This window comes from Streptopelia decaocto, assembly GCF_964273445.1.
Source record: "Streptopelia decaocto genome assembly, chromosome: 14".
In the NCBI taxonomy this organism is placed as follows: Eukaryota; Metazoa; Chordata; class Aves; order Columbiformes; family Columbidae; genus Streptopelia; species Streptopelia decaocto.
This window is the reverse complement of record NC_138669.1, coordinates 1,950,791-1,978,768: the sequence shown is the minus strand read 5'-3', so window position 1 is coordinate 1,978,768 and position 27,978 is coordinate 1,950,791. Positions and strand designations below refer to the sequence as shown.

The 27,978-nt window shown below is 54.3% G+C and overlaps 1 protein-coding gene across 1 annotated transcript; it reads left to right on the top strand.

Moving 5' to 3' along the window:
• The first annotated feature begins 48 nt into the window (after positions 1–48).
• MYH7B (myosin heavy chain 7B) lies at positions 49–27,802 on the top strand. Its single transcript, XM_082065541.1, has 42 exons — positions 49–160; positions 821–924; positions 2,632–2,775; positions 2,871–3,027; positions 3,130–3,157; positions 4,236–4,332; positions 5,184–5,207; positions 7,168–7,260; positions 8,027–8,090; positions 8,211–8,309; positions 9,359–9,462; positions 9,976–10,114; positions 10,675–10,793; positions 11,609–11,758; positions 12,077–12,247; positions 12,984–13,163; positions 13,251–13,383; positions 13,890–13,966; positions 15,289–15,376; positions 15,831–15,948; positions 16,535–16,658; positions 17,148–17,284; positions 17,719–17,974; positions 18,544–18,786; positions 19,171–19,347; positions 19,670–19,815; positions 20,408–20,498; positions 21,101–21,490; positions 22,163–22,289; positions 22,757–22,875; positions 23,303–23,499; positions 23,896–24,245; positions 24,795–24,919; positions 25,209–25,324; positions 25,428–25,620; positions 25,703–25,906; positions 26,014–26,139; positions 26,269–26,439; positions 26,648–26,752; positions 27,123–27,218; positions 27,368–27,505; positions 27,683–27,802. The coding sequence occupies exons 1-42, from the start codon at positions 64–66 to the stop codon at positions 27,689–27,691; spliced, it is 5,826 nt and encodes a 1,941-aa protein (XP_081921667.1). The 5' UTR covers positions 49–63; the 3' UTR covers positions 27,692–27,802.
• Positions 27,803–27,978: the final 176 nt, after the last annotated feature.

Here is a 27,978-nt window from a genome sequence, read left to right as displayed (position 1 = left end):
CCAGCTTTCAGGTGTCTTTCACTTTTCCTTTGCTGTTGCCAAGTCTTTGTCTAGCTGGGCAAGATGTCTATGCTGGACATGAGCGAGTTTGGGGAGGCCGCTGAATACCTCCGGAAGAGCTACACGGAGCAGCTGAAGCTTCAGACAATCCCGTTCGATGGTAAGACCCCAGGGCAGCTCCCGGCACAGCCCCAGGGCAGCTTTGGCCATGGCTCTCTCTGCGGAGCATCCCCGTCCCTTCCCCAGTGCTGGTACCTGTGGTATTGCAGGTGCTGCAGAATTGTCCCCCTCACCTTGGAGGATGGGATGATGTCAGAAGTTGGAAAAGTAGATTTTTGACTGTCTCTTTGTCTGCTGAGATGTGAGTGGAAGTGGCTGCTCCTCTCCCCCGACCCTCAGGGACGGGAGGGCTGAGGGACCGGTGGCAAAGCCTTCTCCAGCTCTGTTTCATTCTGGAGGTGTCTGCCACCCTGCTGTACCGCGCTCACTGTGCTTGGGGCTTCAGGGCCCAACTTGCTCCTCCCGGCTTGACAAACAAGGACAGTTTTGCTTTCTCTCACCATTCTCTTTTCACGATGATCTGAGTGCAAGCACACATGAAACAGCAGACTTCTATCAGATTAAAGTTGACCTTGGCAAATTAAACAGCTGCCAAACATGAAAAAGGCAAAGAAATCCCAGCTCCTGTGACTGGAGTGTAGGAATCATTGTCATTCCACGTTATTGGGCTGCATTTATGTGTCTTTCAGCTGAAAATTTCAAATGGTTTCCTACATTTCATATTCCCTTCCCTTCCCTTCCCCTTTTTCTCCTCCTTTAGGAAAGAAGCGAGCTTGGATCCCGGATGAGAAAGAAGCTTATATCGAAGTGGAAATCAAAGAAAGCTCTGGTGGCAAAGTCACTGTGGAAACCAAAAATAAGGAGGTAAGCAAAATACCTTTCATTTTCCAAGGGCTGGCAAGTGTGTGCGGGTGGGGGATACGCGTGATAAGATCATGTTTGAAACTATCCAAGCTCTTGCTGATAACCCTTCCATGCTGAGCGATGAGCCGTGCCCCGAGGGGACACACACCTCAGGGTGTCAGGACACGTAGGCCAGTTACTTGTCAAGAGTGGCAACGGTTCAGCATCCCCCCATCGAGGGTTTGCTTGCAAGCACAGTTTGCTGTGGGAGACAGACGGAAGGGGACAGGGGGACAGCTGGGCTGGAAGATCTGCCCAAAGGTAGCACCGGCTCCAGCACAGCCCCGTGCAATGCTGAACCACTGCCTGGCTCATCTCGAAGGTCAAAACAAGAGGTAAGGGGCCAGTTGGCCAATTCTTGCTCATTTTAGCTGAGAAGCGCAGCAGAATAAGCGCTGGGCAAAGGGGTAGGAGCAGCTATGTCTGGTGGTGAGGCGCCGGCTCTCCAGCAGCAGGAGGGAGGCAAAGCAATGATCAGCTGATATTTGTGAAGATAATATCCAGTAGAAATAGCTGCAAATTAGCTTAATTAATATTAATTTCTCAGGGACAGGCGTTGAGTGGCCCCACAACATCATTACGCTAGCATAAAACTGGGAAAAAGACCAGGGACCTGACCAGGCAGTAGATGGTAGACTTTGTTATTGCTGTTTCTTGGATAGGCGTCACAGCACTGAGAAGTGCTCACGTCTGCTGAATTTAAAAGAAATATTCATAATCGTCTTTGAAAAGTGTCAAAGTTTCGAAAATATTTTTGTCTGAAATTGGGAAAAAAAAGAAAAAAATATTTTTGCTGCCCCAAAAGAAAGGGTGTTGGGGAGGGGGTGTCCATTTGAAAAGTTTATTCTGGTGTTTCAAATGCTGTGGTTGGAGATTTTCAGCTTCTGCAGACAAGGCATTTTCCAAACCTTTTTTGCTGTTTCCTCTTTAAACTGGTTTTTGCAGCAATTTGGCATGGATTTACAAAATTGTAAACTATATCTCTTTTCCCTGGATCAGTATTTCCAGCAGGAGCAGTTTCAAGAGGCATAACCCCACCCTTCTCCTCTATCTACCCTCCTGCTTTCAACACCTAACACTCTGGGACCACTCACTTCACATTCACCTGTGAAAAAAACCTCTTAGAAAGGTTTCATTTAATCTTTACTAACAAGACCCTTTGATAAATCAAACTTCTTCCATTCAGGCCAGATATGTAATGCAATAGCTCCCCAGTGCTTGGTTTCTTGGGATTAAGTAAATCCAGTTCTAAGTGCTGGGGTACAGGCTTCAGCTGTTTGCCTGAATAACCGGGGATGTCTCTGAGTTGAAGTCTGTGCTGCTGTGGGGTTTTAGGATGCGAAGAAGAGCACAGGACAGGGGTGTTAAGCATGTTGTAGGGTGACATCTTGGTGTCCCCCAGCTTGGACCCCCTTTGCTGGGCTCGGCCACTGCCCGTGTCCCTAGGGAGGGGACGGGCTTGGGCTTGCTTTTCCCCGGTGGGTTTTGTGGCTGGGGTGCTGGTGGGGCTCCCCTGGCCCCATCACCCCAAAATAGAAGGCAGCCCTGTCAGGAGGACAGCAGGCACTGTCCTCAGCATGGGGCTGCAACTATGTCCACCCACCCAGTGGGTTTTGGGGGAGAGGGTGTTTGGTGGGGCTGGGGTCCATCTGATATGTCCTCTGGCAGACGCGGGTGGTGAAGGAAGATGAGGTGCAGCAAATGAACCCCCCGAAGTTCGACATGATTGAGGACATGGCCATGCTGACACACCTCAACGAGGCTTCCGTGCTCTATAACCTGAAGCGCCGCTACTCCCACTGGATGATCTACGTAAGCTGATGGCACCAGGGGTCACCCCCTGGGGTGGGAAGGTGAAGGGACATCAGGGCTCCTCCATTCCTCACCCACCCCCTTTCCCCCTCCAGACCTACTCAGGGCTCTTCTGCGTCACCATCAACCCCTACAAGTGGCTGCCCGTCTACACGGCGCCCGTGGTGGCCGCCTACAAGGGCAAGCGGCGCTCGGAGGCACCCCCGCACATCTACTCCATCGCCGACAACGCTTACAACGACATGCTGCGCAGTAAGCCCTCGCCCCGGGGACCCCCATCCTGGGGGGTTTGGGCTCCTGGGACAGGGGGTGAGGTGGGTGGCACCAGCCTGACGCCTGCTCTTTCTTTTCCAGACCGCGAAAACCAGTCCATGCTCATCACGTAAGTGCCTTCCATGCCCTTGCCCTGCCCAGCAGTCAATGTCCCCTCATGCTGCCCTCCTGGGCAGCCCTGGGCCAGCACCCTGTGCCCCAGGAGGCCCCCCTGGCCATGTCCCCCCTGCCCAGCAGCTGTCACCCCCGTCCCTTCCCGCCCAGCCTGCCGCCGCACCAGGTGACAAAGCCCCCGGTGGGCTCCCCCACACCCCGACAGCTGCAGGAGCTGCCGTGGGGCACCCCGGCCACCAGCGTCCGAGGAGGAGTGAGGGGGAAGGAGAGATGGAGGCCAAGGCCGGAGGGAGATGGTGGTGGTGGCCTGAGGGGCGTTGCAGGGGAGGGGGGTGACGTGGGAGGGTGTAGGCCAGGTTGATTTCAAGTGACATATAGATAAGGGCTATATAAAGGACTCTAAAGGACCCTACGCCGCTGCCAGGAGCCACGGACATTTTTAGCCTCCGCCATATCCTAATTAGGAAAGGCAGGGGCTGCTGAGAGATGCTTGGCACGTGTCCGAGCCCTGCTCCCCGGCCCCCCCCGGCTCTTTGTGATCTGGGATTACAATGGCAGATCAGCTAACTCCAGGGATGAGCTCAGTGGGGGCCGCCGACCGCCCACACCCAGCGCCGGGCACGCTGGTCCCCGCGCCCGCCCGCGCAGGACTCGCCCGGCGCGGTGCTGCTGCCAGCTCCAAGCACCCAACAAGGCGGGTGAGCTGGAGCTGCCCGGCCGCAGCAGGAGACGCCAGTTCCCGCTGAGCGTGAACAGCTGAAGCCCCGGGGCCAGGGCCGTACGGCCTTGGTGGGCGCCAGCACCTCCTGCCATATCTGTGTTGGGCAGCTGAGCCCCCACGGCACCTGCAAGGAGGCAGCTTGTGATGATGGAGCTGCGTTTTGCTCCAAAGAGAAGCCCCAAAGACGAGCACGTACACCCTGAGGCTGGAGGGGATTGATAGTGCCGGCATCCCCGTCCCTCCGATACTTTGCTTCTCGATGAGCGGGGTGGCAGGTTGGCAGGGTGTCTGGTTGAAGTTGTGCCTGTTCTTTGCCTCATGTCCTTGATCTGTGTATTTCTGTTACTCTAAGCGGAGAATCTGGTGCTGGTAAGACTGTAAACACCAAGCGGGTCATTCAGTACTTTGCCATTGTCGCAGCCTTGGGCGACACACCGGGCAAGAAATTAGTAAGACCCTCTTTTGAAACAAGTTCTTGCTGTTTTCTTCCTTTCTTTATTACTTTTTTCCCTTTTTTCCCCTCCTCCCCCTTTCTTCTTGTTACTTATTTTTTTCTTCCCTCAACTTTTTGCATTGGAAGCGTGTTTTGGTCTCACCCACCCAGGGCTTGGCTTTTCCCCGACTTTTGAACAAGCAAGGCTTGAAATTATTCTGCTCAAGGGGAAATGAGATTTTTTTAATGTGGCTGCTCAATCTGCGCAGCCTGCAAGAGGTGCTTCAGATGCCCTCTGTCTTCTCCCTCCTTCAACACCCCACAGATCTTCTTCTTAAGAAGCATTAAAAGAATGGAATAAACCTGCCATTTCCCACCTTGTCTCTTTTAAGCCTTGCTTTTCGCCCTTTTCTCCTTTTTTCCCCTCTTGTTCATTTTGACCCTTTTCTACCTTGTGCTTTTCTTGCTCTTGTTTTGATTCTTGCATTTCTTTGGTGCTGGTTATTTTTGAGCTGCCCTTGCAATTGCTTATTTCTTCTTGACATGTTGAGGCTCCAGCCTGCTTTTCCCTTGTAGAAGCAAACTGGCTGCTTTAGGTACCAGACAAGCAATACTTCAGCATTATTTTCGTTACTCTTCTTTGGGTTTGGATTTAACTGTTCTTGCTTTTTGACGCATTTCTCTATTTTCTTGAGCTAATCTATTTAACAACTTTTTGGCATCTCTTATAAAGTTTAATCCTCCCATTTTTTTCTTGGACGTTTTTTGGCACTAAATGGTCATGCCCTGCTTTTCTGACCATGATTCTTGTGGTTTCTTGCCTGCCTTTTCTGAATTTCTAAAGACAATTTTCTTTCCTTTCTCTAGGCAGCTCTTGCCACTAAAACTGGGGTAAGTGTTGTAGATTGCTGGTCTTTACCACTGAGGCCAGGGTTCTGCTGCAGCACAGAGCTGGGACGGGGTGATGGGGAATGTGGTGTGGGGCATCTCCCTTGGCTCTGGGAGCTGCATTTAGTTCCCTGCTTGGATTTGTATCTCCTGCCTTCCCATAGTTTGAAGATTTAGTGTTTCATCTCTTAGTGACTTTCTACCTTTCTGACTCCAGCCTCTCCTTCAAGGGATCATTACTCTTCAAATGCTCACAGAATGGTTGGGGTTGGAAGGGAACTCTGGAGATCATCTAGTTCAACGCAACCACCTAGTCCAACCCAGTCCAACCCATTTCAAACCAGTGCAGTGTTTGCCTGGGGGTGGCGTGGGCTCCTCCAAAGGGATGGTGAAGCCCCCACTCTCTGAGCTGGTAAATTCCCCCAAGGCTCGAGGCCCAGGTGAGGGTGGTGGTGCTGGGGGGCAGGGGAAGAGCCTCTTTGCCCCGGGCAGTGCTTTGCTCTGGCTGCAGACCGGGGCCATGATGGTGCCTGGACATGCCACCTTCTGCAAAGACCTGAGCTGGCTCGACCCACCACACTGCAGGCAGCTGATGTCCTTCTCTGGGGCGCATTTCGGAGGTGCTTGCTTAGCTCCAAGGAAACCACTGAGTGCTTTCTAAATCCAGCAAAAATTCAGTCCCTGGCACTTCCAGCACCCCAAGGGCTCAGCCTTTTCAGCAGCTCAGTCGTGTGTCCTTGGCCCTCGCTTTCTCTGCACGCCGAGGGACAGCCTGTAGCTGATGCACACTCTTGGGTGGCGGGCACTCATTAATGTGAGTCTCGGACCTCTTGGGCAAACTTACTACAGTTGAGATAGCTGGGGGGCTGACTGTGGGTCCCAGGGCAGCCCATGGGACAGCCCCTGTTGAATCTCACAGGCCAGGCAATTTTACTTCGGGCTGAATTTAAAGTTAACAGATCAAAGGATATCCGAGTGACAAAACCCAGGCTGTTAGTAAAGCCGTGATTCGCAGCTGCTCCCTGTCTCTTTTGCTCTTCAAGTGCCCGGAGCTGCAGAGGTGGGGAGCAGTCGTCCAAAAGACAGCGTGGCTTTTGGTGGGCAGAGCCCAGAGCTGGTGTTTCCCACCTAAGGAAGCCCTATGGACTATAATGTGTCAGAGCACAGGCAAAAGCTCTCATGAAATATCCTGCAGGTGTCTGGGCCTCCAAACTCTGCAGCTGTTGTCAAATCCCACTGTCCTCCGTGTAGCTTGGCACGAGTCTCTTGCTTCTCTCCATGAATTCTTGGTGTGCTTTGTGTGCATTAGGTGAAGGCTGCCTCTTTCTCTTCGAACTGCACGTATGAGACACAAATGGAAAAACAAGTTTTGGGGAAGATTAATTTTGGGCCTTGCTGAGGAGAGCTCCAGTGAGTTCAGCAGATCATGCCAGCTGGGACCTGTGATGTGTTCCCATCACATTGTGGCCCTGCTGTACATGTTGGTGTAAGAGTCATAGATAAGCCTGTTCTCTGGACCTCTTCTTCTGCAATGTGCTGTGATTTGAACCATCCAAGGCTTTGGTTTGGTGAAAGAGGAGGCTCCTGGCAGAGTCAAAGAGCCTGAAAATGTTCAGACTGTTATGGTAACAGTCTGTGCTTGGTCTTGGTTTGTGTATTGTAGCAGCCTAAGAAAGGGGCTAAGGACTGCTGTGTGCAGAGGGGACAGCAGCCTGCATCCTCAGAGGGGCCAGTTTAGGCAAGGAGAAGCCCAGAGGGTGCAAAATCCAGCTCTGCTGACCCCTAAGTCAAACTGCATCGTCTCATGAGACAAGGAGATGTCTCAGGAGCAGCAGGCTCTTACCGCCAAGGAGCGTGGCAGGAAGATGGTGCAAGGAGCCCCAGTCTCTGTTTCTCTGTGTTTTGGTAACAGATCCCCTCTGGCTGGGTGGCAGCAGACACATCTTCTGGTTTTGTTTTCCAGGGCACCCTCGAAGATCAAATCATTGAGGCTAACCCAGCTATGGAAGCTTTTGGCAATGCCAAAACCATAAGAAATGACAACTCCTCACGTTTTGTAAGTGCCTTAGCAAGACAGAGAGATGATGTGCCATGTTTATGTAAGACGAACGCGTTGCTTGTGGTATTGCGGTTTTGTACGGTGTGAAGCAAAGGCACGTAGCAGGAGCTAGCTCTGCATCAGGGTGGGATTGGGCTGCTGAGGCCAAGCTTCTCCCTGCTACATCAGTGCAGTAAATGGGGTGCTGGCCCGAACAAACAGCTCTGCTGTCACAGCCTGTGGCTGGAGAGAAGTCCCTTAGAGCACCAAAGTGGAGAGGGCCAGTAATCACAGCCTGGAGTGCTGGAGCTGGGACAGATAAGTGTGCCCCTTCCAGGGGGCAGCATCTTTTCTTGCTAAGCCCAGCTGTGCTGTGGGAAGCAGAGCTGATAGGCCACAGGTGGCTTTGATGCCTGTTCTTGTGCCTTGGAAGGAAAGAAGATGCTCCTGGGTGCGATTCCTCAGCACACAGCGGAGCAGGAGGCTGTGGGCAGGCTGCCCTGAGCTTTAAGAACAGGCCTGAGGACAGGGGTTTATCTGCTGTGAGTGAAATTTCCACCTACCTAGTGTGTAAAGCCTTATGCAACCTGACCCTCTGCACATCACAAACCAGAGAACTTCACTCACCTCCCTCTCACAGACCCCAGTAGCTTGCCTGGCATCAGCAGAAGCCTAAGAAGCGGGAAATTACCAGTGTCTTGTAGTTATATGAGGTTTCTAGGAGCTGTTCGGAAGTGTACCTGTGTTGTCAAGCCCAGCACTTACCTCCTGTGCGTGTTTTCAGGGCAAGTTCATCCGGATCCACTTTGGCCCCTCGGGGAAGCTGGCTTCTGCAGACATCGACATCTGTGAGTAAACGTGTGCCAGCTGCAGCGGGGGGGGATTTCATCTCACTGTTTGTGCCCATGCTGGGGCAGCTCCAGGAAAGAACAAGCCGTTCTCTAACTCCTCTGCCCTGTTTGCTTTAGATCTTCTGGAAAAATCAAGAGTGATTTTCCAGCAACCCAAAGAGCGAAGCTATCATATCTACTACCAGATCCTCTCTGGGAAGAAACCAGAGCTGCAAGGTAAGGCAGCCAAAGCTGCAGCGTAGCCTTTATAACATGGTGATCTCAAAATAGCCATAAAGAGCTCTATTGTCAGCCACGGGGACCCCAGGGAATGAGCAAAACCAGCTCACCATGTAGGTAGTGCCCTTGAATGCTCTGCTAGCTGTGCAAGATCATAGGATTGGTGGATAATTCGGGGTGGAAGGGATTTCAAGAGGTCATCCAGTCTAGCCTCCTTTATCCTCACTGACTGAGAAGCCAGACTAAAGCCCTTTCTGCAATTGTCTATGAGCAGAGAAATGGTCACTCAGGGTCCACGTGCATGGTAGGAGCACACTTGGCAAAGCTGCCTTGCATAGTGTGCTCATTGTGTGGTGAGTACAGCACTGACCTCAGTGTGTGCAGCCTGGGTATTTACTCATTTTGGGGTAAGGGGAAGTGTTTTGCAGCCCATTCTGGGCTTCTTCAGCCATTCTAATGACATGACTTGTTTCAAATGAGCTTGAAAACAGCTGCTCAGCTCACTTGCAGCAGCCCTGGTGTAGACATATCCTAGATGTGTTCCCCAGGACAGTCCCACCTGACTTGAATTTGGCCCAGGGCAGTCCCATGCTCTGAGCAGCCCTTCCCCTCAGGTGCCAGGGCACATGGAGTGCACAGGAAAAGTTTCCACGCTGCAGAAGGATGGCTGGCACCATCCCCTGGGGTGGGCAGCCTCGGCTGCCGGCTCTCGAGCTTGTTGCTGGCTTGGGAACAATACCTTATTAGGCAGGTCTGGAGAGCTGTGCAGAGCAGTAATCTTATCTGGTGGTCACAAGGACATGGATGGCCACTTCTAAATCAGTCTGCAGCCTAGCTGTATCCCAAGATAGCAAGCAGGAGGCACATCACAGAAGAGATGGACCCATGTGTGGACTTGCCTGGGCGTGAAGAGACTGTTCCTCCCACCGGCTGGTGCCCTCTAGTTGAGGCTGGTGAAGCCTTACCTCTTCATCTGTGTCCAAGGTGGTCCCTCTGCCTTGTCTCTGTCAGACTGGCCTCACCCTCTGCATGTCTTCCCCCAACAGATATGCTGCTGCTCTCTCTCAACCCCTATGACTACCACTTCTGCTCCCAGGGTGTGACAACTGTGGACAACCTGGATGATGGCGAGGAACTCATGGCAACAGATGTAAGTGTCCTTCCTTCACACTGCACTGCCTGGGGGAGGGCACAACCTCCTTCTGGGCAGACATGGGGACATATCCTGGCTTTTCTGTGCCCACCTCTAAACTAGCTGTAAGATGCTTTATTGGCAGTTGCTCTACACATGCTGTGAGCCTGCAAGAAAGAGCAGAGTGACTCTGATCTCCAACCACAGCCTCCTTCAGGCAGAGAGAAGGGAGAGTAATTCCCTGCATTAGGAAGGGCCTGTAGCATGTGAGCACTTCTCATGGCTCACATGAGAAGATGAGACCTCAGCTTGGAAAAGCTCCTGCTTGTGGATGCTAAGCTAGTCCTTTTGCTTTCAGATAGATCTTGTGGGAGCTGGACTCGCATTCAAAATCCCACGGACAGGTTTCTTTGTCTAGATGTCCATCCAGAGCCCCAGGGTAGAGACAGTGCCTTAGGAGACGGTGGGAGAACCAGCCCTCAACTCAGAGTGCTGACTTTGTTCTACCTATACTACTTTGTCTCTCCTCAGCACGCCATGGACATCTTGGGCTTCAGCAATGATGAGAAATACGGCTCCTATAAAATAGTGGGCGCTATCATGCACTTCGGCAACATGAAGTTCAAGCAAAAGCAACGGGAAGAGCAGGCAGAGGCTGACGGCACTGAAAGTGAGTTTGGCTCTGTGCTGCCAGGCAGATTCCTCCAAAGGCAGGTTGTGATAACTTCCCTGGGTGGATCAGGACTGCAAGGACCTGCTCATGAAGGAAGAGTTCCCCTTGCCTGAGGAATCTCAGCGCAGGGTTCAGCTGACACCTGGTAATGAAAGAAGATTTTGATGTAGCAGATCTTTCACTACAAAGGTGATTTTCTGGCTACAATCTGCTATTAGAAGTCTATGAAAGATAAGCAAGAAAATCACCTCTCTTCTGGTCAGTTCAAATTCAGTCTGTGGGAATCCAGATTTCCACTGGAAAATGCATAGAGATCCCCAGATCAAGAATACTCAAAAACCTGATAGGTATCTTCTCCAAACAGTGACTTCTCAGGCAGGAGAAAGTGTAAAATACCCAAGATGGGAAATCACATTAGACACTGGAGGAGACTCTGGAGCAGGTGGGAAAACTAGTATAGTTAGCATTGGTCAGTGGAAGAGCTGGTAATTTTCTTTTCTAGTTTTCCTTCCTGAGGCTCTCTTGCTGACTCCCCACGCCTCTGCACTGTTTTACAGGTGCTGACAAAGCTGCCTACCTCATGGGAATCAGCTCAGCTGATCTCATCAAGGGGTTGCTCCATCCTCGTGTGAAAGTGGGCAACGAGTACGTGACCAAAGGTCAGAACGTGGAGCAGGTGAGTGGGACACGGGCTCCCTGCTCACGTGGTGTGTGACTCCTCTGCAGGCAGGTCTGCTGTGTGATGTTCTCTGCACAGAGCAACTGGTGCTTCAGTTCACTCTCTTGGTTTAGGAGGAGATCTCAGAGAAGCATGAGAAGACATATCTGCAGTTACTTGCTCCTAGCAGCTGGGAAAGATGGTGGCAGAGCTGACAGATAACTTTGGATATTAACCAAGGCTGGATGTTCAATTCCGTATCTTTGAAATGTGGGTTAGGTAGCAGCCAGAAGTGGTCCAGTTTCTATGGATCTGTTTCAGAGACAGTCACACTCCCATGAAGAGTTCAGCTCTGGAAAGTAGAAAACTCATCTAAGAACTCATCTAAAACTCACCTAAACTGATCTTGTGAGAGACTCAAATGCACCAAAAATGTATCTTGTCAGATTCTAGCCACATCACAGTTAGGAACTCAAAGCTGGTCTGAACAGTGCAAGCCAGTACTCAAGTAAAATTCAAGAAGACCTCAGGAGCTAATGTCTTACCCAAAGTGAGCTGTAGGCTCCTGCTAGGCACAAGGCTTCTGAAAATATCACTTTAGACTGAAACTGTATCCTAAAACCTTAGAGGCTGAGACCAGACCAGGGATATAAAAACACACTTGAGAGCATGTGAAGACTAATCCTGGAGCATATACTGTAACCATGAACTCCCTAAATCTGTCTGTCTGTCCTTTGTGTGCCAAGAGGAGCTCTGTTCTTCAGCTTCCAGCTCCAACAAAAGCAGGGAGAAGTATAAATGCTCATGACCCTCTCTCTGCTTTGCTTTGGCAGGTTGTCTATGCTGTAGGAGCCCTGGCTAAAGCCACCTACGATCGCATGTTCAAGTGGCTGGTGACTCGGATCAACAAGACTCTAGACACCAAGCTGGCCAGACAGTTCTTCATCGGAGTACTGGACATTGCAGGCTTCGAGATCTTTGACGTGAGTTCTGTGTGCCCTCTGCAATGGTTTGGGGGAATGTTGTAGCTAAACAGCTCAGTGTCTTCTCTGTCTTCTCCAAGAAACTGCTGGCCTTGATTGAAAAAGAACTCTTGTCTGAATTAATTTATGAAGAGCAAACAGGCAGCTCGCAAGGGCTGTTCTAACATTGCTGTGGACACACTTTCCAGTGATTCCTGGCTACCTGTTCTGGTAGCAATCCAGATTAACCTGGCAAAGATCACCCAGACAAAGCAGAAGAGTGAATCCCTTTGTGTCTGGAGTTCCTCCTTCTGACGCAGGTTTGTTTTGTTCTTGCAGTTCAACAGCTTTGAGCAGCTGTGCATCAACTTCACCAACGAGAAACTGCAACAGTTCTTCAACCACCATATGTTTGTCCTGGAGCAAGAAGAATACAAGAAGGAAGGCATCGAATGGGTCTTCATTGACTTTGGCCTGGACCTGCAGGCTTGCATCGACCTAATTGAGAAGGTAACGCGTGAGTCAGGGCACAGGAATGGTACTTCTGGTAGGCAGCTTGTTTGCAAAGACTGGAACAGCGAGGGTGCTGTGCTACCAGAAATGAAACGATTCCCTCCCCAGTCAGTGGCAAGTGCCCAACTTTGTTTTCCCCTCGCTTCCAGCTCAGACCCTCCAGCCTACTGAGTCCTTTTTGACACAAATTATGACTTTATGAAACCACAAAATTCTGTTCCTACCTACCAGTGAGCCACAAAACCCACTGCAGCCTTTTCCTCCAGAGAATGGTGATCTCTGCCCCTTTTTTCCAATCCATTTGCTTGTCCCTCAGGGCATCTTATTCGAGTACTCACCGATTGAGAACAGCTTGTATAAAAGATTTAAAAGATTTCCACCATGGCATGGAGGAAACTCACCTTTTTTTGTTGTTTTTTGGAAAGGAGCAAACTTGTCAGGATACTGGAGAGGATCCTCCCCTTCCCAACAATCTGTTGGACCTGGGCAAGCCCCCATGTCTTGCAAGCCTGGCTGGTCCCAGTCAGACTGGCTGGAGCTCGGGCGCAGCCTGGAACACACCAGTGATAGCTTGTTCCATGGCCAGTGTCTGGTACCATTTGTCTGAATGAAGACAAGATCTCCCAATTCGAGCCTAGCCTCACCTTGCCCAGTGACACAGGGAATCCCCCGTTCTGGGATGGGATGTGGCAACACTGAGCTCAGACATCTTTATAGCACCTTCTCCCTGCAGCCGCTGGGAATCCTGTCCATCCTCGAAGAGGAGTGCATGTTCCCGAAAGCCTCCGACATGTCGTTCAAAGCCAAGCTCTACGACAACCACATTGGGAAATCGCCCAACTTCCAGAAGCCCCGTCCGGATAAAAAGCGGAAATATGAGGCCCATTTTGAGCTGGTGCACTATGCGGGTGTGGTACGTCCCTTGGCAGCTCTTCCACAGCATTCGCACCTTCCCTCTTGCAGAACTGTCCTTACCTTTGCCTCTCTCCTCTGGTGACAGGTGCCCTACAACATCATTGGGTGGCTGGACAAGAACAAGGACCCCCTGAATGAGACAGTGGTGTCTGTCTTCCAAAAATCCCAAAACAAGCTCCTGGCCTCCCTCTATGAGAACTATGTGGGTTCTACTTCAGGTGAGGAACAAACTCACCCCTTTTTTGACCTCAGTCTCTCCCTCCCTTTACAGCAAAGCCTCCTCACCCCCATGCCCAACTATTGGTGCAGCATTCCTGCACCTAGCAGCCCAGGCAAAAGGAAGACCCACACTGACCCCTAAAATCCTCTCTGACCTGGGTAGGTAGGTACTTTGGACATGCAATGCTGGCCTAGGGGCTTTAGGTTGGTGCTTAGGACCAGATTGAGCTTGTGCAGTGCTGTACAGCTGTCCTGGTGGCCTTGCGACTTGGGATATGTGAGGGGGTCTCCTGTTACCAAGAGCTGAGGGACAACACCTCGAGCTGGGTGCCACAGCAGATGTTTTCGGTGGTCTGCGGCTTTGCTCTGCAGCAGGGTGCTGCCACCTCTGCCTTACACAGAGCAGGGGCTGTGGGCAATTCAGAGGTGTTTGGGGGTGATCCTGAGCCCTCCAAGCCAAGCAGATGCTTCACTGACGTAATTAATCAATATTTCAACCCAACAGAGGAACCTCACAAGCCAGGGACCAAGGAGAAACGTAAAAAGGCAGCTTCTTTCCAAACAGTGTCGCAACTGCACAAGGTAAGAGCCAGCCCCTCGCCCAAGGCCATGGGGGAAGCATGCTCAGAGTGTCCCAGTGCCAGTCCCGCTTGCCTGCCAAGACACCGGGGTATCTGTCAGCGTCCCAGCGCTGTCCCTGTGCTGCTAGGGAAGGACAGGAGGCTCCAGGCTGGGAGAGCGATGGGTCCCTTTGAGCTGGGGCTTGTGCTGCTTCTGCCCTCGTGACGCTTGTGCTGCTCAGCGGCTCCTTCACCTTTGAGAGAGCGGCAGTTAAGACTTGTAGTGATGTTTAGATAATGTATTACATGAACATCACTTTAAGTCTGTGCTACTTCTCTCCTCATTCTTGTCGGCGGGAAGGACAGCCTTTGGGCAGAAGAAAATGGAGGAGAATCTTGCGGGTCTCTGAGCAGGCAGCTCTTTGCTGGCCTGTCCAGGGAGGTGACCTGAGCTATTTAGCAGCTCAGCATAACACACTCCCCCATTCCCATGCTCACAACAGGAGTTATTTGTCCACCCCAGAGCTTAATAAGCAACTGGAAAACAGCAGAGAGGGGTGTGTGAGCCCAAAGCTGTGTTCCTTGTGGTGACAGGGTGCTCAAAGAGGGCAGCGCTTGTGTTGGAAACCCCGTTCAGGGTGATGTGTGACTTTCTTCCTCCTGGACAAGTCACAGGCCTTGAAGAAAGTCTGCAGAGAGAAGCTGCCCCATGATGTCATGGAACTTGTCCAGGACAGGCTGAGCCTGTATGAGCAGGGCAAGGCAGACTGAGAGATGGAGGGTGCAGATGCCTTTCCCATAAGAAAAAGCAGGACCGTGTCTTGGCTTAGGCCGTGTCTAAGCTTGAGCCCTGCCTTGGAGAGAGAAGAAGGCCCAGGCTGGATCAGCAGGGCCATCTGTCATTGCCGAAGGGCATGGACAGCACTGTGGAGGTGCAGGGAAAACCTGACAAGATGAGAACTGCAGCCAGTGCAGATGCCAGCACTGGATTTGCAGGTGCAGCAAAACTTTGCCTACAAATACTTGGGAAGCATCTGGCTTCTCTCCGGCATAGCAAAACCTGCAGGTGCCAGTTTGGCGTGTCTGCCAGCCCAGTCCCCTCTGCCACCGCTCCCACCCTGGCAGAAGGCGCTTGGTCCTGCGGTGGGGCTGGGGACGTCCCATTGGCAGGACAGCACAGAGAGCAGCCACGCAGGAGGAGGTTACTCCTCCCTCATGAACAGTGGTAAGGGGCTCTCAGTGTCTGCTCTCTTCCTGCCCGTGGCGAAAAGGGACTGGAGAGATTTGTTGTAGGGGAGCAGAGAGCTGTCACTTCATGCCTCACCCCCCACATCTGCCCCACAGGAGAATCTCAACAAGCTGATGACCAACCTGCGCTCCACTCAGCCCCACTTTGTCCGCTGCATCATCCCCAATGAGACAAAGACCCCAGGTATGTATGGACTGAGACAGCACCCTGGCAGTCCCTTTGGGTGACATCCACATGTGGGAGATGGCAGGGACTCTTGCACCCTCTTTCTGCCCAGCCCTTTTCTTTCAGCATTTCTGTGGTCACTGAGGCCATCTCAGTGTGGAAATGCCTGTAACCCATGCCAATCTCCTCTACTGGGGAGAATGAGTTCTGCCAGGCTCCCAGGTTGGCTGTGTATTGATGGTTGGGCTGCCTTGCACTCGTGTGTAACAGCAGGCAAGGATGAGTCTTTCAGGCTGATTCCCACTGTCCGAAGCCCAGGCTGCAGCATTGCTGCTCAGCGTAGGCCTGCAGGACAGGTTAACACCTGTGTTCAAAATCATGGGCTGTTTCCAGAGTTCAGGTCCACACTACAGCTCCATTTCCCCTGTCCGCTTGGACTGAACGCATGTTCCATCCTTCTTCTCACCTGCAGGAGCCATGGATTCCTTCCTGGTGCTGCACCAGCTGCGATGTAACGGTGTCCTTGAAGGTATCCGCATCTGCCGTAAGGGATTCCCCAACAGGATCCTCTACGCAGACTTCAAGCAGCGGTAACTCCCTCTTCTTCCTCACCCAGCAACCCACATGTGTTCTGTGGGGAGACAGACTTGCCCTGGCTCTGACCCACTCCCCAGCTTGTGCAGGACTGGGCTAAACCACCACAGCGTTCCCAGTGCACGTGCAGTTTGGGAAAGCTCTGCTGCTGGCTCTGTGGTGATAGACATGGATAGTCTGGTGCCAGACACGATGAGACAGCAGGGCTGGTGATGTCTGAGGTGCTGAATGCAGAGCTGGTGCAGGCGGGTGGTGGCAAGGCTCAGGTCCTCTAATCGTGGCTCAGGTTTCTCTATGCCCTTGGGATCATTCACGTTCTCCAGGCTGGCCCCATCCACCCTGGGCCTGACTGGGTGTGGTGAGGCCAGTGGCCTCCACCTGAAGAGTCTTCCTTCTGTTCAGGGACTAAGATCTGGCGGGGTTCCTGGTGTCTGCCCTGCAGGAGAGCCCATACGGCACTTTGGAGCTCCAGCCTGTGCTGCAGCAACATGTGTCCAGGGGAAACTGGCAGGTGTGATGATGAAGCCACCAACTCTGTGCTGGGGTTCTTTTGCATATCCCCCCTCTGCTTTGTCCCTGCAGCTACCGTATCCTGAATCCAGCAGCCATTCCAGATGACAAGTTTGTGGACAGCAGAAAGGCCACAGAGAAGCTGCTGAGCTCCCTGGAGCTGGACCACTCACAGTACAAGTTTGGTCATACCAAGGTGAGACCAGGCAGCTGGTCCTTGGGAGGGAGACGTTGCCCCTCCTGTCTCTCTGCAATCCCAGTTGCTCCTCTTGCCCCACTTGCGCTCTGCCTGGCCACAGCCCTGCAGAAGCCCTGCACAGGACTGAGGAGGGCAGAGGAAGAAGCAGGTTCAGAAGAAACAGTCCTGAGCAGAAGATCACTGCTGCTTGACCTCCTACCACCCAACACAGCACCTGGTCCCTGCTGGTGGATATGAAGGGATGTGCACAGGGCAAGGAGACTTGGTGCCCAGCTGTGCCTGTGCCTTGTGTGGGTTCACCTCCGAGCACAGCAGAGTGTGGGTGCGCGCCTGTGCAGGGCATCTAAACCACTAGCACAAAGCCCTCGCTGCTCTGTCCGTCCCTGCTCTGGGCCATGTGTAGCCCAGGTCCATGACAGGTTGTGTTACCCCTTAGCTCTCTGTCCTCTCTGCAGTTGACTCCGTTCTCACTGCCTTGCCCCACAGGTGTTTTTTAAGGCTGGTTTGCTGGGTTTGCTGGAAGAGATGCGAGATGAGCGTCTAGCCAAGATCTTGACCATGCTGCAGGCCAGAATTCGTGGGCACCTCATGCGCATTGAGTACCAGAAGATCATCAGCAGGAGGTAGAGTTGTGGGGGGAAGCAGACCTTTGTGAGCATGTCTTCTCATTCCTTCTGTACATTCTGGGGGGTTTGACCTCTGGGGTTTGGCTATGGCTGGCGGTGTTTGGGAAATGCCCAGTTCTGGGTGAAGGCAGACCTGTAAGAAGTCTGACATGTGCCTGGCAGGGAGGGTCAGTGTATCTAGGTGGGGGGATCCTTTGGTTTCCACTGAAAGATTCAAAGGGCTGCAGAGTGAGGAGACCTGATGGCCAGGCCACACCACTCATCCCACCAGGGCCACTACAGTGTGCAGACGAAGTGCCATTTGTCCAACATACTGCTACTTGTGGAGAACAGAGCCATGTCCAGGCCTGCCAAAGCCAGGTCTGTGCTGTAGTGAGGATGTGACATGTGGAATCTACACCTATGATGATGCTGTGCTTGTACCCCTCCAGGGAAGCCCTCTATACCATCCAGTGGAACATCCGGGCCTTCAATGCTGTCAAGAACTGGTCCTGGATGAAGCTGTTCTTCAAGATCAAGCCTTTACTCAAGTCTGCTCAGACTGAGAAGGAAATGTCCAACCTGAAGGAGGAGTTCCAGAAGCTGAAGGAGGCTCTGGAGAAGTCCGAGGCTAAGAGGAAGGAGCTGGAAGAGAAGCAGGTCTCCATGATCCAGGAGAAGAATGACCTGGCTCTCCAGCTACAGGCAGTGAGTGCCTCACCCTCTCTCTGCAAGTGTAAACATGGTGCAGGGTCCATGGGTAGAAGAAGGAGCAGAGCATGCTAGATCCCTCCTTCAGCCTCTTGCTGTTCTGAGACCCCCTCATTGCCACAGTCTGTTTGAAATGTGATGTTAAACTTGGTGCAAACCTGAAGCAGCACCACAGACTTGCCATCTCAGGGCTGCTGCAAATATTCATGTTCCCCTGCCTCTGGAAAGGGTGATCTTGTCACAAGGAGGTGGGTGAGATGGCAATGTTTGCTCACCAAACCATGGCTAATCTGTGGCAGGAAGTGTCAATCCAGTGTTTCTTTCTTCTGGAAAGATTTAATTGCTATTAGGTCTTTGGCCCTGGTTAGTGTTAGTGGTTGTCCCATGTACCTTCAAATTAGGCAGTGACTGGAGCTCTCTTCTTTTTCATACACCTGAACATCTTGGGCTTGCTCTGTCCCTCCCACAATGAGAGCTTTATCTCTGGGCCAGGTTAGCATGGTGAGAGCCTGCCAGTACGCTCTTGGGGCAGTGGATGAGCACTGTCCCTCCTGTGCCTGTCCCAGGAACAAGATAACCTGGCAGATGCAGAGGAACGCTGTGACCTGCTGATCAAGTCCAAGATCCAGCTGGAGGCCAAGGTGAAGGAGCTGACAGAGCGTCTGGAGGATGAGGAGGAGATGAACTCAGACCTCACTGCCAAGAAGCGCAAGCTGGAGGATGAGTGTGCAGAGCTGAAGAAGGACATTGATGATCTAGAGATCACACTGGCCAAGGTGGAGAAGGAGAAGCACGCCACAGAGAACAAGGTAATGGACCCTCCCTGCAGAGTACAGCATCATTGCCCAGAGGCCTTGGTGCTTTTGGGGGCGCCAAAGAGAAATGTCAGGGACAAGGCTGCTGGTGTGTGGGAGCTGGGGCAGGGCAGTGCGAAAAGGTGTGGGAGAGGTCAAAACCTTCTGGGCTCCTGCCTCATTGCACAGGAGTGCTATGGGCAACTGGTTCTGTGCAATGGCAAGCGATTTGGGACCCTGGCAAACCACCTGGTGGAACCAGCCTGGCCAAGAGAAGCTGCTGCTGTGGTGCCAAGCTACTGTGGCCCATGGACTCCTGCCTTTCATGAGTCAGGCTGATGCTTTAGTTTTGCTTCCCCTGTTTCTGAGAAGACACAATTTTTGACCCCACTGATGTAGGTTAAAAACCTGATTGAAGAGATGGCTGCTTTGGATGAGATCATTGCCAAGCTGACAAAAGAGAAGAAAGCACTGCAAGAGGCCCACCAGCAGGCCCTGGATGACCTGCAGGCTGAGGAAGACAAGGTCAACACGCTGACCAAAGCCAAGGTCAAACTGGAGCAGCAAGTAGATGATGTGAGTCATGGGATGGTGACAGAGAAGTGAGAGAGGTTTGAGTCACACCTCCAGGAGAGCACAAAGGCTTTCCCTTAGCGGGATCTGGAGAGTGGGATTGTTATCTGGTCCCCATTTAATATGGCCAGTTGACTAATAAGCCCATTGGCAAACTGCCCCAACCAAAGAGGTGGTGCAGAGAACCCCATGGAGAGCAGTCCTGGCCTGAGGGAATGGTACTGGATCTTGGGGCTGGGTGAAACTCCCACAGCAATGGACATGGGGAAGGTTGGGGCTACAGAAGGTTCTTTCCCTCCCTAACCTGTCTCACTTCATTCACCAGCTGGAAAGTTCTCTTGAACAAGAAAAGAAAGTCCGCATGGACCTGGAAAGAGCAAAGAGGAAGCTTGAAGGAGACCTGAAGCTGACACAAGAGTCTGTGATGGATCTGGAGAATGACAAACAACAGCTGGAGGAAAAACTCAAGAAGTGAGTGTGTGATATGTGCCTGGGCTGTGTGCTCGCTCTGCCAGGACAGTACCCACCTCTACACCAAGGTGACATGTGGCCTCTGTTGGGATGTGGCTTTGAGCCCTGCTGGTGTGGTCAGTCCAGACAAAATGAGGGCTGAGTTTCCCTGGGCACTGTGTGGAGATGCTGAGGAGTTTGTCAGCTGCACAGGCTAATAGATTAGGGCATGATAGACTTTCTTCTGTGCATGGGGTTGGAGAGGAGAGACTTGCCTGACAGGATCCTAATGCAGAGCAGGGACCTCAGCTGTAAGTAGAGACTTCAGCACTCATGTCCCATTCTTGTTGGGGAACTGGAGAACAACACCTGAGGACCTCATGGGAAGCCTCAGAGCCAGGTTCTCTGCCAGTTCGGCCACTCCAGCCCTCCCTCAGAGCCGTCAATATGCTGCTTCTTACCCCTGCAGCCCCTGTCCTCTGTGGGTGGGTTTTTTGTCCTCTAGACCTGGGTGTTACAGTGCAGGGAACGATCTTCCTCTGGCTTTAGGTGCCAGAGGGACTTGGCAGGACAGTGTTTGTCTGACCACAGGCTCTGTGCTCTTTCTGTACAGGAAAGATTTTGAAATGAGTCAACTGAATTCAAGGATTGAAGATGGGCAAGTGACTGAGGCCCAGCTGCAGAAGAAGATCAAGGAGCTCCAGGTATGGCAGGAAGAAGGAGTCCTAAATTTCCATCAGGTGTAATGCGCCGAGGGGTCTGCATAGGCCAGTCCCTCTCTAAGCACAGGGGCATATTTTTGGCAGAAGTGTGATGAAAAAATCTGGCATTGTTAGCAGGAGCAAAGCCCTCTGCCAAAACATGGTAGACTGAAAATTAAAGAATGAGTTATTGAGGTGAACACTAGTACCAGCATGGGGAACAGCTTCTAGGATGTAGTTCTCTGGCCAGACTAAAACCACAAATCCCGTGCCCAAACTCTGAGGATCTAAATCTAGTATGCTGGGCTGCTTCCTATCAGACAGAGACACCAAGATTCAGGCTTGTTTGTATGGACATTCCCACTGAAAATAAACTGATAATAATCAGCCTGGATCCTGACGGGAGGGCACAGAGCAGAGCAGGAGCTCTGCAAAACAGGCTACCAAGGAGCTCCAGGCAGGCCTGTCCCAGAGAATCCCAAAACAGCTCAAGCATTTCCTCCAGGCTTAATGCTGCCCGGTATCAGAGGAGACGCTTTGCTCCATTTTGGGGACAAAAGCTGCTGGAGCTTCACCAGGTTACCGCCTCTTTCTGTCTCTGCCAGGCCCGCATCGAGGAGCTGGAGGAGGAGCTGGAGGCCGAGCGTGCCGCCAGAGCCAAGGTGGAGAAGCAGCGGGCAGAGGTGTCGCGGGAGCTGGAGGAGCTGAGCGAGCGGCTGGAGGAGGCTGGTGGGGCCACGGCCACGCAGCTGGAGATGAACAAGAAGCGAGAAGCAGAGTTCCTGAAGCTGCGGCGGGACCTGGAGGAGGCGACTCTGCAGCACGAGTCCACGGCGGCCGCCCTGCGCAAGAAGCACGCGGACAGCGTGGCCGAGCTCAGCGAGCAGATCGACAACCTGCAGCGCGTCAAGCAGAAGCTGGAGAAGGAGAAGAGTGAGATGAAGATGGAGGTGGACGACCTGTCGTCCAACATTGAATACCTCACCAAGAACAAGGTGCGCACTGGCTCTGTATGGGGCAGGTTCATCTCTTTGGTGAACATCGGTGCAACTGGTCACAGTGTGTTCAGCGCAGCCGTGTACGTGGGATGTTATCCTGGGTAGCTCTTTGCCATGTCCCTCTTTTTCACCAGGTATAGCTTGTCCTTGTGTTACTACAGCAATGCTTACAGGGTGCTTTGCTTGTCCTAGTCAAGTCTGGATGATCTGGCTGGACAGGACGAGAGGAAATGGCCTCAAGTTGCATCAAGTGAGGTTTAGACTGGATATTAGGAAAAAATTCTTCATGGAAAGGGCTGTTGGGCATTGGAACAGGCTGCCCAGGGCAGTGCTGGAGTCACCATCCCTGGAGGATGAGGAAATGAGGTTCTTAGGGATGTGATTTAGTGCTAGATTATGGTTGGACACGGTGATCCTGAGGGTCTCTTCCAGCCAAAATGAGTCTATGATTCTATGACATTTCCTGGGAGACTGGCTGCCGAGAGCTCCTATGAGCTCAGCAGAGACACCAGAGCTCTGGCAGGCTCCTGCTCTCCACCTTGAGCGCACATGGGATGAGCGAGCAGGGCAGCGAGGTCCCAGGGTGGTGCAGCAGCTGAGCCCGTCCTGGGAGAGCGGCGCTTTAGGGGAAGAGCCGGGTCTGACGTGGGCTTTGCCTGGCGTGCGCAGGCCACCGCCGAGAAGCTGTGCCGCACCTATGAGGACCAGCTGAGCGAGGCCAAGTCCAAAGTGGACGAGCTGCAGCGACAACTGACCGACGTGAGCACGCAGCGGGGCCGGCTGCAGACCGAGAACGGTAGGTGGGCGCAGCAGCCATGGGACGTGTGGCTTTTCTGCGGTTGGTCTTCCACTGGGCCATTTGAGCCGAGGAGCCGTGGTTCAGCTGGACAGACCGTTCTGCTCCTCCTATGGACAAAAAAAATAGCAGGAGCTGCATCTGGAGTGGAGCAGAGCGGGATGTCTGTGTTGGACCTTCACTCAGGACTTGCAGATGTGCCATATAGCTTGGCAAGGCAGAGGAACTCTGTGGTGACACTGGTTGTGCTTGGGGACATGCTGTGACTTTGGGTATCAAGAGGGGTTTTCTGGCTGGTGTACTTTGCCTTTAGCTGCCTGTACCTGTGCCCACGGGCCCCAGCCTGCCTGGGTGGGGATACAGCTGGGACTGCTGGAGGTCTTCACGCAGCTCTGGGAGACGGCAGGCTAATGCAAATTGCAGCCCTTTGGCCCCAAAATAGCTGGTTTGCCTTTGTTTGAACCCAGGGGAGCTGAGTCGCCTGCTGGAGGAAAAAGAGTCCTTTATCAACCAGCTGAGCCGCGGCAAGACCTCATTCACACAGAACATCGAGGAACTCAAGAGGCAGCTGGAAGAAGAGACCAAGGTGAGACCAAACAGTGGAACAGGCTGCCCAGGGCAGCGGTGGAGTCACCATCCCTGGAGGGGTTTAAAGAACATGGAGACGAGGTTCTTAGGGACATGGGTTAGTGCCAGGGTTGCATTAGGTTTAGATTCTCTGATCTTAAGGGTCTCTTCCAACCAAGATGATTCTATGAGGCTGCTGGGGTATGGCTGATCTGAAGGGCTCAGAGAGACACAGATCTCAGGGGATGGGACACGTGTCACACTGTGACAGTGACCTGGCTTCTCGGACTGGGGCGGTGGGATGGAGCTGCATACAGGAGCCCCAGTGGCAGCTCTTAGCTTGGAAAAAACAGAAGTTCCCTCCTGCTGCCCTCAGTCCATGTGCCATGGCCAGTGTCCCAGAGCCCGGGGCCAGTGGCTCCTCTCATGAGCTCTTGGTTCCTCAGAGCAAGAACGCCCTGGCCCATGCCCTGCAAGCCTCCCGCCACGACTGCGACCTGCTGCGCGAGCAGTACGAGGAGGAGGTGGAGGCCAAGAGCGAGCTCCAGAGGAACTTGTCCAAGGCCAATGCAGAAGTAGCCCAGTGGAGAACCAAGTATGAGACAGATGCCATCCAGAGGACGGAGGAGCTGGAGGAAGCCAAGTGAGTCTCAAACAGGAGTCAGTTCCTCACAGGTGCCAGGTTTCTGCTCAAGAATGGGGCTTTCACTGGACCAGGCTGCCCAGGGGGGTTGTGGAGTCTCCTTCTCTGCAGACATTCCAACCCGCCTGGACACCTTCCTGTGTAACCTCAGCTGGGTGTTCCTGCTCCATGGGGGGATTGCACTGGATGGGCTTTCCAGGGCCCTTCCAACCCCTGACATCCTGTGATTTGATTCTGTGTGATTGATTCTGTGTGATTCTCAGACCCCAGGGTGAGACTGCACCCTCCTTCCTGCACTTGAGGCTGTTTTGGGCAGGCTGTGGCCTCCTCTCCCTAGAGCAGTGGGGTGGGATGACACGTGGGATGAGAGCACTCATCTCTTGCTGTCCTCGGCAGGAAGAAACTGGCCATCCGGCTGCAGGAGGCGGAGGAGGCAGTGGAGGCTGCCCACGCCAAGTGCTCCTCGCTGGAAAAGACCAAGCACCGGCTGCAGACAGAGATCGAGGACCTCTCGGTGGACCTGGAACGTGCCAACTCAGCCTGCGCTGCCTTGGACAAGAAGCAGCGCAACTTCGACAGGATCCTGGCAGAGTGGAAGCAGAAGTATGAAGAGACCCAGGCAGAGCTGGAGGCATCGCAGAAGGAGTCACGGAGCTTGAGCACGGAGCTCTTCAAACTCAAGAACGCCTATGAGGAGTCCCTGGACAACCTGGAGACCCTCAAGAGGGAGAACAAGAACCTGCAGGGTAGGTGTGGGCTCAGGCTCTCCCCACCCACTGTTGGCTCCCCAGGGCAGCCCATGACTCCCCTGTTCTCAGCTATGAGGTGGGATGGGGGACAGGCCTGTAGGCGGGGAGCAGATACCACCTTTCTGCTCATCCAAGCCTGGCCCAGTTTCTCCTGGGGGGATGCCACAGCCCAGCCGGGAAGCCAGCACGTGTCCTGCCCTCTCGATGGGCAGTGTTACCTGGCTCTTGTTTCCACATGGTACATGTTTTGCTGCCATGAGTGCCATGGCTGGGGCATGTTGCTGGCTTGGGGGTGTTGCTCTTGGACCAGCAGGTCTCCACGAGTCCTTACACCTCTCCCATGTCCCCTCCTTCAACCGGGGCACAGGGGAACCCACCAGGGCCCAAGCAATGAGGGTGGTGCCTGTTCACCAAGCACAACCTCGGCTGCTTTCCAAGGGGCTGTGGGGACATGGGCCAAGCCTGGGCAAAGGGATGGGGACGTCATCTGCACGGGGCTGGCTGGGCAAAGGCTGTCCTGACCAAATGCCCTTGTGTCCCTGCCAGAGGAAATTGCTGATCTGACTGACCAGATCAGTATGAGTGGAAAAACCATCCATGAGCTGGAGAAGCTGAAGAAAGCCCTGGAGAGTGAGAAGAGTGATATCCAGGCAGCTCTGGAGGAGGCTGAGGTGAGTCTGTGTTTCCCAGCGATGCTCGCGCATGCCTGCTGCCCTCAAGAGCCCCTGTCCCACCAGCAGCACCGGTCAGGAGCAGTGACACACCGTGCTGGCTGGGTGACAGTCCTGAGCCGGCTGCAACCCCTGGGCCGTGCTCGTGGCGGGTGAGAAGCCCCAGCGGGGCTCTGGGGTGGCTCCACCTGCTCATAGCACAAGGCTGGAGGCAAAGCCAGGCTGGGGTGGGTGTCTGGGGAGATTTTCCCCCCCAGGTCCACCTTCCCATGGCTGCTGCTCTCTCTAGGGAGCGCTGGAGCACGAGGAGAGCAAGACGCTGCGCATCCAGCTGGAGCTGAACCAGATCAAGGCTGACGTGGACAGGAAGCTGGCGGAGAAGGATGAGGAGTTTGAGAACCTGAGGTGTGTGCTGGGAGGGGACCGAGCTGGCACCATGGCCCTGACAACACTGCTCTGGACTGGCTGTCCCTGGCTGGTTGGGGCTGATGCATCGTCCCTCCCGCAGGCGCAACCACCAGCGCGCCATGGACTCCATGCAAGCAACGCTGGATGCAGAGGCTCGGGCCAAGAATGAGGCCGTCCGGCTGAGGAAGAAGATGGAGGGAGACCTGAATGAGATGGAGATCCAGCTCAGCCACGCCAACCGCCAGGCCGCCGAGTTCCAGAAACTGGGCCGCCAGCTCCAGGCCCAGATCAAGGTTGGGCAGCCGCGGGGTGGGACTGTCCCTGCTGCCAGCCCCAGCTCCCTCCTGTCCCCGCTGACCCCGCGCTGCCCGGCAGGACCTGCAAATCGAGTTGGATGACACGCAACGCCACAACGACGACCTGAAGGAGCAGGCGGCCGCCCTGGAGCGCCGCAACAACCTGCTGCTGGCCGAGGTGGAGGAGCTGCGGGCGGCGCTGGAGCAGGCGGAGCGGAGCAGGAAGCTGGCGGAGCAGGAGCTGCTGGAGGCCACCGAGAGGGTCAACCTGCTCCACTCCCAGGTGAGGAACCAGCAGATCCCAGGTCTCCGCTGGCATGGCGGAGCCGGGAGCCTGTCTGGCCACGGAGAGCAGCCGGTCCCTCTGACACTGCCCTGCTCTGCCTGCAGAACACGGGCCTGATCAACCAAAAGAAGAAACTGGAGACCGACATCTCGCAGCTAAGCAGTGAGGTGGAGGACGCGGTGCAGGAGTGCCGCAATGCTGAGGAGAAGGCCAAGAAGGCGATCACGGATGTAAGAGCGTGACGGGGATGGTGCAAGTTTGGCAAGGGGTTGGTGGATGGGAGGAGAGGGGAGGGTTTTGGATCTTCTGGCAGGGCTGCCTGGCCTTGCGGTGATGCCTCTGTGCCCTTGGCCTTGCAGGCTGCCATGATGGCCGAGGAGCTGAAGAAGGAGCAGGACACGAGCGCGCACCTGGAGCGGATGAAGAAGAACATGGAGCAGACCATCAAGGACCTGCAGATGCGCCTGGATGAGGCGGAGCAGATTGCTCTCAAGGGGGGCAAGAAGCAGATCCAGAAGCTGGAGGCCAGGGTGAGAAGGCAGGGGCAGACCCCTGGTTGTGCCCCGGACTGGTGGGCTTCTGGCACTGCCCAGCCCTCGGGGGCCGGGTTGGGCCACAGTGGGGCCCTGGGCAGTGAGGGACAGTCCCCAAGGACCTGCACACCTGGGCCAGCTCCCAGCCTTTGCTTGGGGTGGTTTAGCCTTGGTTGTGGCTGCTCTGAGCCTCCGTCCCCCACAGGTACGGGAGCTGGAGGGAGAGCTGGACGCGGAGCAGAAGAAGACGGCTGAAGCCCAGAAGGGCATTCGCAAGTATGAGCGGAGGATCAAGGAGCTGAGCTACCAGGTACAGTGGTGCTGGGCACAGGTCCAACACAGCAGGACTTGACTTGACCCAAATCTCCTTGTGCTCAGATCCTTGTGTTACCAACACCCCACTCAAGCCCCCTGGCTGCTGCTGGGCTCCGTGCTGGGACTGACAGGAGTGGGACAAGCTTCTTTCTGTCCCAGCATCCCCCCCCACTCTGTGGCTGTGTCCTGCCCCTTTGCTGGCACCTCCTCAGCAAGGGACTGGGGGACCAGGGGACGTGTGGCCGGTGGCTGCTCCCTGCGTGAAGGGCACTGGCACCAGTGGGACTCCGGGATAAAGGGATTGGGGCAGCTGGAGCTGGGGGGGGTTTGCTGGGGTCCTGCTAACAGGGCTGGGGCGCTTGCAGGCTGAGGAGGACAGGAAGAACCTGGCACGGATGCAGGACCTGATTGACAAGCTGCAGAGCAAGGTCAAGAGCTACAAGCGGCAGTTCGAGGAGGCGGTAAGTGCCCGTCCCCACTGTGCTCTCCCGGGGCAGGGGACAGCGCTGGCCTTCCCCAGGGCTGCCGCGGGTGGCTGTGGGGGACAGAGGTTGTGAGGTGGCTGCGGGGATGTCCTGGCTGTCCCCTCACCCTGCCCATGGCTCTCCAGGAGCAGCAGGCCAACTCCAACCTGGTGAAGTACCGCAAGGTGCAGCACGAGCTGGACGACGCCGAGGAACGCGCCGACATCGCCGAGACGCAGGTCAACAAGCTGCGCGCCCGCACCAGGGAGGTCATCGTCTCCAAGGTAAGGCCACCGCGTGGGGAGGGGACAGCTGGGCAGGGGCTCCTGCCAGCCCTGGAGCCGCTGGCCACGTTCTGCCCAGCGCTGCTGTCCCCTCCTGCCAAGACACGAGGGGTGGCAGAGCTCTTCACCTCCAGAACCAGGATCTCACCAAAGCCATTTTGTTTTGTTTTTCGCCAGCATGAGTAGCAGGAGCCCGGCTGCCAGCCCTGCCCTGTCCCCAGCCCTAATGTGGTGGCACATGGCTGCAACAGTCACTGCCCGCTTTGCACTGTGTGAATAAATGTAGATCTGCAAGGACTTGCTCCGGTGTGTCTGTCACGGGGTACATCCCTCGCAGCCTCCCCTCACCCCGCTCCAGTGCCCCGCATTGCTCCAGGCTTTAGGCAGGGTTTGGGCAAAGGGCCCTTTCCTCATCCCTTTCCCCCCCAGCACAGGGCAGGGGTGGATCAGAGCTCCCCGAGCCTGGTCCTCCT